General features: G+C 48.8%; 1 protein-coding gene and 1 pseudogene across 1 annotated transcript; both read right to left on the reverse strand.

The window, feature by feature from the left end:
• Positions 1–5,787: 5,787 nt before the first annotated feature.
• Positions 5,788–7,847, reverse strand: LOC141021685 (uncharacterized; annotated as a pseudogene).
• An 889-nt stretch (positions 7,848–8,736) lies between these two features.
• LOC109757829 (WRKY transcription factor 55) lies at positions 8,737–11,535 on the reverse strand. The gene is made up of 3 exons (XM_020316664.3): positions 11,335–11,535; positions 11,115–11,219; positions 8,737–9,534 (listed from the first exon to the last, which is right to left on the reverse strand). The coding sequence occupies exons 1-3, from the start codon at positions 11,412–11,414 to the stop codon at positions 9,051–9,053; spliced, it is 669 nt and encodes a 222-aa protein (XP_020172253.1). The 5' UTR covers positions 11,415–11,535; the 3' UTR covers positions 8,737–9,050.
• Positions 11,536–11,819: the final 284 nt, after the last annotated feature.

The following is an 11,819-nucleotide window of genomic DNA, read 5'->3' on the forward strand; positions in this document are numbered from 1 at the left end:
GGCGGACGACCTACGCATATGAGGCGTAGCGGACATCATATGCCTCCTTAACAATGAGGCGGCGAGAAACCAGTCGCATCAGGGCATCTGTACGTATTGGGCAGACTTTGGCATGGTGTCGGGCGATCTTCAGGCTAGCAGGAGGCGGCCTGTGACGTACTCCAGCCCGTAATGCACTCCAATAGGTCTAGGTGATCCCACTCCTTAGGGACGAGGGCGATATTCTCCTGCGCGACCTCAAGCGTGTCCCGGTGATCCCACTTCTCTCCTTAGCGATGAGGGCATCCTCGTCCAGGATCCGTTCCTCCTGCGTGAGCGGCGCCCAATCCAACCATAGGGAAAGCATCATAGTGAAGATGAGGGAAGTGAAGCAGAGGGGAGTGGAGAGGGAAATGGAGTTGTGGCGGCGAGGAGATGAACCGGGACGGGGAACGCCGGCCTATTATAGCCGTGGGGCGGTGGACGGCGAAAAAATGTGGCTGGATGCCCCTTTCTAGGTCAGCACCTACACATGGGCTTGGGCCCTAAGTGATAAGGAGATGGGCTTGGGCCCATACCGGTTCAACACTCTCCCTCAAGATGGGTGGTAGATATCTATCATTCCCATCTTGTCACATGCCAAGTTACAGTCCTTTGTTCCCAGTTCCTTTGTCAAGCAATCTGCAAACTGCTGCCCAGAGCTGACATCAGTAAGGCTGATGATCCCAGCATCAAGTTTGTCCTTAATGAAGAAGCGATCAATTTCCACATGCTTTGCCCTATCATGTTGAACTGGGTTATTAGCAATGGCTATAGCTGACTGATTGTCACACCACACCTTCAAGGGTCCCTTCCTCAAAAGTTTCAACCCACTCAGTAGGTACTTCACCCAGAGCATCTCACACAACCCTTGAGATAATGCTCTATACTCAGCTTCTACTGTTGATCTAAACACAACCGGCTGTTTCTTGCTTCTCCATGACATCAAATTTCCTCCGACAAACACGCAGTAGCCAGAAGTGGATCTTCTATCATCTTGACAACTGGCCCAGTCAGAGTCACTATAGCCATCCAACTCAAGATGTCTGCTCTTCCCAAACCACAACCCTTTACCCAGAGTCCCCTTCAAGTATCTCAGGATTCTCTGCACAATATCAAGATGCCCACTCCTTGGTTCATGCATGTATCTGCTCACCACCCCGACGGCATATGTAACGTCAAGCCTGATATGACAGAAGTACAATAACCTCCCAACCAATTTCTGATAATCTTCCCTATTCACTAGCTCTCCTAATTGTGCTGTCACTTGATGATTTTGTTCAATCGGAGTAGGGGCAGCACGACACCCCATCATGCCCATGTCACTCAAGAGATCAAAGGTGTATTTTCGTTGGCACATAGAGATTCCCTTCTCTATCCTGGCCACTTCAATGCCAAGGAAGTATTTCAGGTTGCCTAAATCCTTTACCTCAAACTCCTTGCTTAGACGGCCCTTCAATCTCTTTATTTCCTCCTTATCATCTCCAGTGGTGATAATGTCATCCACATAAACAGCAAGGATGGTGATCATCCGATCGGAGTGCCTGTAGAACATCGTGTGGTCACCGTTACACTGACCATACCCCATACCACGGACGGCACGTCTGGACCTATCAAACCATGCCCTTGGTGATTGCTTCAGTCCATACAAGGATTTCTTCAGCCTGCATACCTTCCTGAAAGATCGTGGATGTCGCCTAGAGGGGGGGTGAATAGGCGCTTTAAAATAATTACGGTTTAGGCTTGAACAAATGCGGAATAAACCTAGCGGTTAATTTGTCAAGCACAAAACCTACAACAACTAGGCTCACCTATGTGCACCAACAACTTATGCTAAGCAAGATAAACAACTAGGTGATAGCAAGATATATAACAAGAAACAATATGGCTATCACAAAGTAAAGTGCATAAGTAAAGGGCTCGGGTAAGAGATAACCGAGGCACGCGGAGACGATGATGTATCCCGAAGTTCACACCCTTGCGGATGCTAATCTCCGTTTGGAGCGGTGTGGAGGCACAATGCTCCCCAAGAAGCCACTAGGGCCACCGTAATCTCCTCACGCCCTCGCACAATGCAAGATGTCGTGATTCCACTAAGGGACCCTTGAGGGCGGTCACCGAACCCGTACAAATGGCAACCCTTGGGGGCGGTCACTGAACCCGTACACTTTGGCAACCCTTGGGGGCGGTCACCGGAACCCGTCAAATTGCTCGGGGCGATCTCCACAACCTAATTGGAGACCCCGACGCTTGCCCGGAGCTTTACACCACAATGATTGAGCTCCGAACACCACCAACCGTCTAGGGCGCCCAAGCACCCAAGAGGAACAAGCTCAAGGGTACCAAGCACCCAAGAGTAATAAGCTTCTCAACTTGTAACTTCCACGTATCACCGTGGAGAACTCAAACCGATGCACCAAATGCAATGGCAAGGGCACACGGAGTGCCCAAGTCCTTCTCTCTCAAATCCCACCGAAGCAACTAATGCCAGGGAAGAAAATGAGAGGAAGAACAAGAAGGAGAACACCAAGAACTCCAAGATCTAGATCCAATGGGTTCCCCTCACATAGAGGAGAAAGTGATTGGTGGAAATGTGGATCTAGATCTCCTCTCTCTTTTCCCTCAAAAACTAGCAAGAATCCATGGAGGGATTGAGAGTTAGCAAGCTCGAAGAAGGTCAACAATGGGGGAAGAACACGAGCTCAAGAGATAAGGTTCATTGGGGAAGAAGACCTCCTTATATAGTGGGGGGAACAATCCAACCGTTACCCCCACTTCAGCCCCGCAGAGAGCGGTACTACCGCTTGGCCAGCGGTACTACCGCTTGCCCCTATAAGCGGTACTACCGCTCCCCCTCGCGGTACTGCCGCTGGGCCCAGAGCGGTACTACCGCGGTGGCAGGGCGGTACTACCGCAAACGAGCGGTACTACGGCCCCCACTGTTGCGGCTAGTACCGTAGAACCCGACACGAAAAAAGACCCCTCGAATCGAGGCGGTACTAGTACGAGACCGTAGCGGTACTACGGCTGGGGGCCACCAGCGGTACTACCGCTCTAGAGCGGTACTACCGCTTATAGCACCCAAGCGGTACTACCGCTCCGGCCCGCGGTACTACCGCTAGGAAACCAAAACTGCCATAACTTCTGCATATGAGCTCCGAATTGAGCAAACTCAAGCTTGTTGGATTGAGGAAGACGAGTAGCATCAAAACAGCTTGTTGGTTATAGTAAGAAAAGGCAGGGGAGGTATGCCAACAAATAGAGGAGTGAAACCTCCAACCGAGAAGAACCGGCATAACCTCCAACATCGAAAACATCATAGAAGATGCGAGTGAACTCCGTTTTCGATGAACTCGAGCTTGTCATCAAGATGACCATAAGCTCCAAAACTCACAAAGAGAAGAACCAAACAAGAAGCAATAAAGATGATGCAAGGATGCAATGGTTTGAGCTCTCTATGAACGATACGATCAAGCTACTCATCGAGAGCCCCCCTTGATAGTACGGCAATCGATCCTATAACCCGGTCTCCCACCTACCATCATGAGACCGGTAAAATAAAAAACCTATCAAGAGCAAACCTTTGCCTTGCACATGGTCCACTTGAGCTAGATGATGACGATCTTGACTCCCTCAAGTTGGACCACCTCTCTTGATTGCGTTGGCTCGATGAAGACTAGTTGATTGCTCCCCCATGCTCCACTATGGGTGAGCCACTCTTCCGCACATCTTCACAAGTCCATTGTCACCACAATGGACGGCAAGCTTCAAGCATTTGATCTCTTCATGATGCTTCACTTGAACTTGCACACCGCAACATCTTCACAAGTCCATTGTCACCACAATGGACGGCAAGCTTCAAGCATTTGATCTCTTCATGATGCTTCACTTGAACTTGCACACCGCAGCATCTTCACAAGTCCATTGTCACCACAATGGACGGCAAGCTTCAAGCATTTGATCTCTTCATGATGCTTCACTTGAACTTGCACACCGCAACCTAACCCCACAAAGAACTCTCACGAAGATCATGGGTTAGTACACAAAGCGTAATTGACAATGCTCACCACACCATGGGATCGCTTGATCCCTCTCGGTACATCTTCTACGCTTTGTGAGTTGATCAAGTTGATTCACTCTTGACTTAGTCTTGATCAACCATGAATCTTTTCAACTCTCTTCATTTGGATGATGTCTTGAAGATATACATGAATGATCACACAATCTTCTTCTCCAAGACATGCTTACAATAAGCTCAACTCTCACATGACCAATCTTTGGATAATTCCTTAATAACACCTTGGTCCATAAACTCCTTGAAACCAACACATGAACTTCAAGAAATGCCTATGGACAAATCCTTCAAATATAACTCAAGGCAACCATTAGTCCATAGAGATTGTCATCAATTACCAAAACCAAACATGGGGGCACCGCATGTTCTTTCACTTCCCCTTGGTCTCTGAAGTACCAAAACCTAGTGGTATCTCAATGTACACTTCTTCCTGCAACTCACCATGCAAGAAGGCATTCTTGACATCTAATTGATGCAACTTCCACCCAAAGTTTGCAGCACATGAGACCAATATCCTTACTGTGTTCATCTTTGCCACGGGAGCAAACGTCTCATCATAGTCAATTCCATAAGTTTGACTATATCCTCTGGCGACCAATCTAGCCTTGTATCGTTCCACCTTCCCCTCGGGATTCTGCTTTACTTTATAGATCCACTTACAACTCACTGCTTTCTTTTCTGCTGGCAATGTGGTTAGCACCCACGTCTTGTTTTCCTCAGTGCTTCCAACTCTTCTATCATCGCGTCACGCCACTTCGGATCTTGCTTTGCAGCCTTCCAATCCTTTGGGATTGACACAGTTTGAAGGGAGGCAACAAACGCCTTATATGAAGGTGACAAAGCCTTATAAGACACAAAATTTCCAATATCAAGGTCATCACAGGCATCATCCTTTGGTAGAGCCTTCCTTGCCTCTTCACCCTTCCTTGCCGCTTCACGTGTAGCCTTTCGCAATGCAATGGGCAGCTCCACTGTGTTAGATGAGCTTGCCTCACTGCCTTGCTGCTCACCCTGCACTCTTGCCTTACTGCCTTGCCGCTCCCCCTGCACATGTGGTTGCCGTCGAGAGTACACCAGGGTATTCGTCTGCCATCGATCCCGAACAGGAACCTCGAGAGCACCAATCTTAAGTGTATCGACAGTTGGCTCGACATGAACCTGCACATCATCATCGGTGAGAGTACTAACTGGAATTGTACCCACAATTAGTTGGACCTGAACTTGCACATCATTATCAGTGTTAATGCCCACAGAATCATCGTGAGTACGAGACGCATCCTTTTCCCCCTCTTGACCATCGTGCACAGGGTGTAGGTGGTCAAGCTCTGCAAACAACAGACTGAGATCAGTCGGCTCACCATAGAATGGCTCAGACTCCCTAAAGGTAACATCCATACTTACAAACCCGCGTTTTTCGGAGGGACACCAACATTTATACCCCTGCTGACTAGAAGAGTATCCCATAAAGACACACTTGACTGCTCGAGGATCAAGCTTTCCAACAGATGGTCGATCATCACGAACAAACCAGGTACTGCCAAACAGCTTTGGGGAAACAACAAACTTATTATCTCCAATGAGCAACTCGGATGGAGATTTCATACCTAGTATCCTGGAAGTTGTCCGGTTGATCAGGTATGTGGCTGTCATAACTGGTTCATCCCATAAGAACTTAGGCAGATTCATGGTAAACATCAACGACCGAGCAACCTCAAGAATATGACGATCTTTCCTTTCGGCCACTCCATTCTGAGGTGGGGTGTCCGAGCATGAAGTCTGATGAAGAATCCCTTGGTCAGCCATGAAAGCCCAAAAATTGTTTTCACATACTCTGTGCCATTGTCAGTCCTGAGCACCTTGACCTGTACCTGAAACTGGTTCTTTACAAGAGCATGGAAGTTCTGAAAATAGCTAAACACCTCATCCTTGTGACGCATCAAGTAAATCCAAGTCATACGAGAATAACAGTCAATACAGGTAGCAAAATACTTCTTTCCATTCATTGACACTACCGGGCTAGTCCATACATCCGAATGAATAAGCATAAAAGGAGATATGCTCCTAAGCCCCTTACTCACATACGAAGCTCGTGTGTGTTTTGCATATTCGCAAGCATCACATGTCAACTTGCCCTTGCCTATTCCACACATAAGATCCGGAAATATTCTACTCATCTTATCAAAAGATACATGCCCCATCCTACATTGATGGATCATCGCCTGCTTCTCCTTGTCCTCTGTGGTCACAGCACACACCAAGTCCGGCTGCACCTCCTGCACCTCCTGGTCCATGTACCAAAGCCCCCTACGCCTGGTGCCAGTCCCAACCGTCTGGCTCGTCTGTCGCACCTGAATCAAGCATCCGAACTTGTCAAGGATCACACGACAGTCTACTTCATCAATGAGAGCACTGAAAGAGACCAAATTGACAAGAAAAGCTGGCACATGTAAAACTGACGATAACGAGATGTTTGAAGTGCACTTGACTGTGCCAACCCCTACGACAGGCTGATTTGTACCATCGGCAGTTTGTATAGTGCCCTTGTGAGTAGGAGGATGCTTATTGTAAGACTCAAACACATAGGAATTACCCGCAACATGCTTAGATGCTCCAGAGTCTAGGACGCACTCTGAAGCATTCTCATTAGGAGTAAGAGATGCCTTTGTCGGATTACCTTCATCAGTGGAGGCCCAATGAGCAAAGTCTCCATAGGTAGCCTCGTCAACTTCCTTGCCCTTTGACGTCCCAGTGCCCCCTTCAACTACCATATGTACCCTCTGCCCCCCTGAGTTTCCTGAGTAGCCACCTCTGCCCCTAGAAAGTTGACCCCTGAGTTCCCTAGGTATCCACCTATGCCTCTCGCATGCCTACCTCTGCCAGTCCACCCTCTGTTGTATCCACTGCCTCTGCCATGAGTTGGACATTCCCTCTTCCAATGACCTATCTCCCCACAAACATGACATTTGCTGGGATCTCCCCACTCCATGCGCTCAGTGACAGCAAATGTCGAAGCCGACACAGCCTTCATGTCTGCATGCTCAAGAGATAGCCTCACCTCCTCTTGAGATATTGATGCAATAGTCTCCTCAATAGTTGGCAGGAGAGGTTGGTGTAACAGGGATGCCCCCCTTCCATGAAAGCAACCTCTGAGCCCTTCCAACAGTTTCAACACACGCCTGCGTGCAATCCACTTGCGCCCTGACTCGATGCAAGCAGCATCATAGAGTTCCAGAGGATCACAGTTATCCTGCTCCGCCACAAAGCCTGCAGCTCTGCCACATATGCCATCACTGACATGTCGTCACCTTGGCGCAGCCGACTGATCTTCCCCTCAATCTGAGCAATTAGCATGAAATTACCCTTGCCTGAGTATTGGGTGGATAAAGTCTTCCATCTCGGCGGACGTGGATAGTCCCTCCACAGAGCGTCCAATGGGGGGCACCACTGAGTTCAACAACCAGCCAACGAGCACGGAGTTTATGACCTTCCACCTCTTTCCCTCAGCGGTAGTCTTGTCTCCTGGTTCATCAACCGCACCCAATAAGTGCCCATCAAGTTTTTTCTGTTCCACAGCCAGCAATGCCCTCCTGGACCAACTAAAATAATTTGTGGCCCCCTCCAGCTTCATGTCCAGGGGTGACATTTCGAGCTTCTGAGCCACTTCCTGTCGAGGAACGATGGCCCCCGAGTTGGACTCAGCGAGGATCTTAGCGAGCTTCTCGAAAGCCTCGGCAAGACCAGTTGGTTCACTCATCTCCGATCCGGTAATCAACAACAACAACAACCTCAGCAACACAGCCCTACATCTCCCCCTGGCTAGCAGCAGCACCCAGCAACAACAACAACAGCGTTGCCCCCTTCACCTTCAGCAATCAGCAGAAGCTCACACCCCCTGGCTAGCAGCAGCACCCAACAACTCAGATGCCCAGCAGCAGCTCCAACAGCAACAACAGCCTCTTTCCTTCCTCTGCAAACAACAGCAGTTCCAGAGAATCTTGTCCTCCAACAACAGCCAACCACCGCAGCAGCTCTCCAGCTGTCGTCCCCTGCACACACACGCATAGCAACACAACCCACTCTCGAGGAGACCAAGCCGCTCCTCGGCTGCCTCCTCCTGTCGCGCAGCACAGCAGCTCCACCTCTCCTTCTTCCTCTGCCACGCAGAGCACCTCCTGCGCAGCCACACCGCACCTTCCAGCTCCGCCGCCGCCTCGCCGGACGTCGCCGCCGTCTTCTTAGGCCCCACCGTCGCTGGCCTCTGATACCATGTTGGACGAGAGGGGAAGTACCTTCAGACATGAGAGCTCATGGTGTCTTGTGACCTGCGCGAGGTCTCTCGTGTATGGCGGCTCTACTAGGAACGGGAGGGCTGGATGCCCCTTTCTAGGTCAGCACCTACACACGGGCTTGGGCCCTAAGTGATAAGGAGATGGGCTTGGGCCCATACCGGTTCAACATAGCCCATATCGGAATATGCAAAATATCTTATATTGTGAACAGAGGGAGTAATATAGTACTACCACTGTACACTAATGTAAGATGTTGCTGCAGAAACATCTTGCATTAGTGTACAGTGGTAGTACTTGCAGAAACATCTTGCATTAGTGTACAGAGGTAGTAAGTTGCATAAACCAACACACGTATCCAGGGAATCTGAACTTTGCAGTACTTCATTAGTGACCGAGCGGCCAGCCAAACTACTTCCAAATGGGAAACATTACCTTTCTTTTTCAAGGTGATGTACTACTAGATAAATAAATAAACTTCAGTCTAGTTCTTTACATCATCCAAGCACACAAATCTGGCTCGAATCTGAATGCAAAGGAAGCAAAAGAACAGCGGTGGCAGCAGCGGCAGTAATCTCTCGATGTGGATCCTTCAGAACTTCGGAACAGCAGTCGTCGCTACTCAGACTCGACCTGCAACAAGGACCAAGGAGCTCCCCAGCACACTTCCATCACAAGAACTGAAAGTACTCGATGCATCTCGACTGGCCGATCGGCAGCAGTGTCCTCGACAGAGCATGGCCGCTAGCAGCGCCAGACGAAGCGCCTGTTCCGGCGAGACTGTCGGTCTCCATCTTGACTGGGGCATCGCCTGCCGACGGTGATGTGTCTGTCCACTGAAACTGGTGACCGTAAGCGCCTCTGTCGTTCTGTTGGTTGGTTGTGCTCGCTGGTGACTGCAGTGTGCCCGGCGACGTTAGGAATGTCGGCTGCTCGCCGGTGGCATGCGACCCGAAGCAGATGGACACTGCCCTCCTCGAGGACGACTGCTCAGTGGTGTCTGGGGCGCTGCCGATGGGCCTCGAGGTGGTGTTGCAGCTGTGATGGTTGAAGTAAGTGACCGTGAACAATGGTGGGTCGCTCATGTCCTTCTGTTGGACTTGTTTTGTCGCAGGGCACTTCAGGTCAGTCTTGTAGGTACATCTGTAGTAGAACCTGCAAATGCACGACGCAGATTTAAATTTCCACTCCCGAAGGAAACAGAAGAAATCTTTGACAAAATACAGGCAGATAATAGTTGCATTCAAGAGCAAATGCGTTTCCAGGACTAGTTAGGGAAGTATAGACATACAATAGTTGCATTCGAGAGCGCATACATTTGGGTGGCTTCTGTGGTGCAGTGTCCCATTTAATGACAGTGCAAGTAATTTTCTTTTTGAGGAAAGTACAAGTAAATTTTGACACCTTTCCTCTGCCAACTTGCCTTATTCTTCTTCACATTTGAGTACTTTAAGTAAGCAACTAAGCATACGTGCATAGAGTAACATTACTTACAACATTCCTATAAAGAAGCACAATCGTTAAATCATGTGTTTATTTTCACCTCTCCCCCCATCAGCGTTCAATCTATTAAAATTAGGCCAAAATGTTCCATAGTACCACACGCTTTGGGGACCTTTTATCTACCGCTTTCTAAAAGAAGAAACGTTAACATCTATGACCAGTCTCTTGATGGACTAACAGGATCGATGTTGGGTCGCATCACGGGCCAGCCAGTCTCCAAGGAAGTAAAAGAAGTATTAGCTGAGACCGTCGGCATGATGCTAAAGGTTCCAGACTTGAATCAGGACAAGTGGGCAAAACAAATGAGGAAACTTCTAGTCTGCTAGTGATATATATTAGATTTCAAACGACTTGCAAATGACAGGCAACAAAGGAGGTCCAGTTGCAATTTTTTTATCCGTATGGCGAGCCAACACCTTTTGGATTTTTATTTGTCTTGCTGGGTTGTCAATTACGTAAGAGATTGCCGCTGTGAAGGTCCCTACGCCGATTACATAAACAGTTTTTAGTTGACGTCTTGACGAGCATGCCTTTACTTTCCACTTGATTAAGGGCTATGCCGACACTTGTCGCATTCTAGTTCCGCCAAGAAGTAACTAGTGGAAAACCACGCAATATGTTATGTCCACAACAGAGTTTGCTGCAAAGAATCAAATACATTGACCAGACCGCCTGCTAATACACAAACTCAGGGTGCGGTAAGCGGCGATGTGATTTGTGGGACTGATGAAGTTTTATTATTCCAAAAAAAAACAAGTTCAATTATTTTGATTTTAATATCTGGCCCATTCACAAGCTGCATACAAAGAAATGTTTCTATTTCTATGTATAATGTTATAGAAACTAAAGATTACTAGTTAATAAACATGTATTATATCTGAGAGAGAGAGAGAGAGAGAGAGAGAGAGAGACATGTTCTCCACCTATAGTAGACTAAAAAGATGATCCTGCATGCATATTGGCTAATTTTCCTGATATAGCGAGCTAGGAATTCTTCCTGTTAGAAAAGGGAGCAGAAGGTCCAGGCCCCCCCAAATGTCCCAGATCAACACACGCCCTCGGTAAATTCGCCCAATTTCAGTCCCTGCTAATTCACCAGTAGATCTACCAACACCTAGAAACCAACCGTTCTACTTGAAATTACTTGACCCCACACAGGCAACACATGCATGAACGGGAATAGGAAAAACATGGAGCTTGGGGGAATGGAGCGAATCGGCCAAGAAGCAGACCTCGGGAAGTTGGAGTTGGAGAGCTTCTTCTCGCCGTACTTCCTCCACTGGTGCCCGTCGTCGTACGGCGCATAGGTGTCCGCCGTCCACGTTCGCTCCTCCTTCCTGGCGTCACCACGCAGAGCGACGGCAAGAGCAGAAAAGGGAAATCAAGAAACTGAAGCGCAAAGCATCGACCTTCTGCTGCGAGAAATTGACAGGGCAAACCGCGGGAGCGTACCGGATTCTTTGCTGGGTCCTGGTTGCCCTGCCGCTGGATCCCAGGTCGCTGGGGTAGGAAGGGACGGAGTCCAGGGCCATGGCGGTCGGTCGGAGAAGGAGAAGGGAAGCGAGGAGAGAGGAGGGAGAGGCCTTGGGATTTTGTGGGCCGGCGGTGGAGAAGAGGCGACGTTTCTGCTGGGGCCTTCCTCGGTCTCTCTGACTAGCTTTATTTATAGCATTAAACAACGACGGCGCGGGGAGGATTCTTCAACGTTAACACGCGTCGCCCCCTCTCCCATGCTTCACTTAACGGCGTCCAGGCATTTCCTCCGGCTTTAGTATTTTTGTTCAAGATTTTCCAATTTAAAAGTATTTAAAAATATGTTGATAATCCAGTCCTCTATATTTATGACCGCTTCCTAAGTTTATAGTAGTACCTCTATAATCTGGTGTTTCGGGGCGGTGCAGTCAGTGCCAGTGATTGTGACGGCAACCAGAATTTCG

Source organism: Aegilops tauschii, chromosome 4 (assembly GCF_002575655.3).
Source record: "Aegilops tauschii subsp. strangulata cultivar AL8/78 chromosome 4, Aet v6.0, whole genome shotgun sequence".
NCBI classification, from domain to species: Eukaryota; Viridiplantae; Streptophyta; class Magnoliopsida; order Poales; family Poaceae; genus Aegilops; species Aegilops tauschii.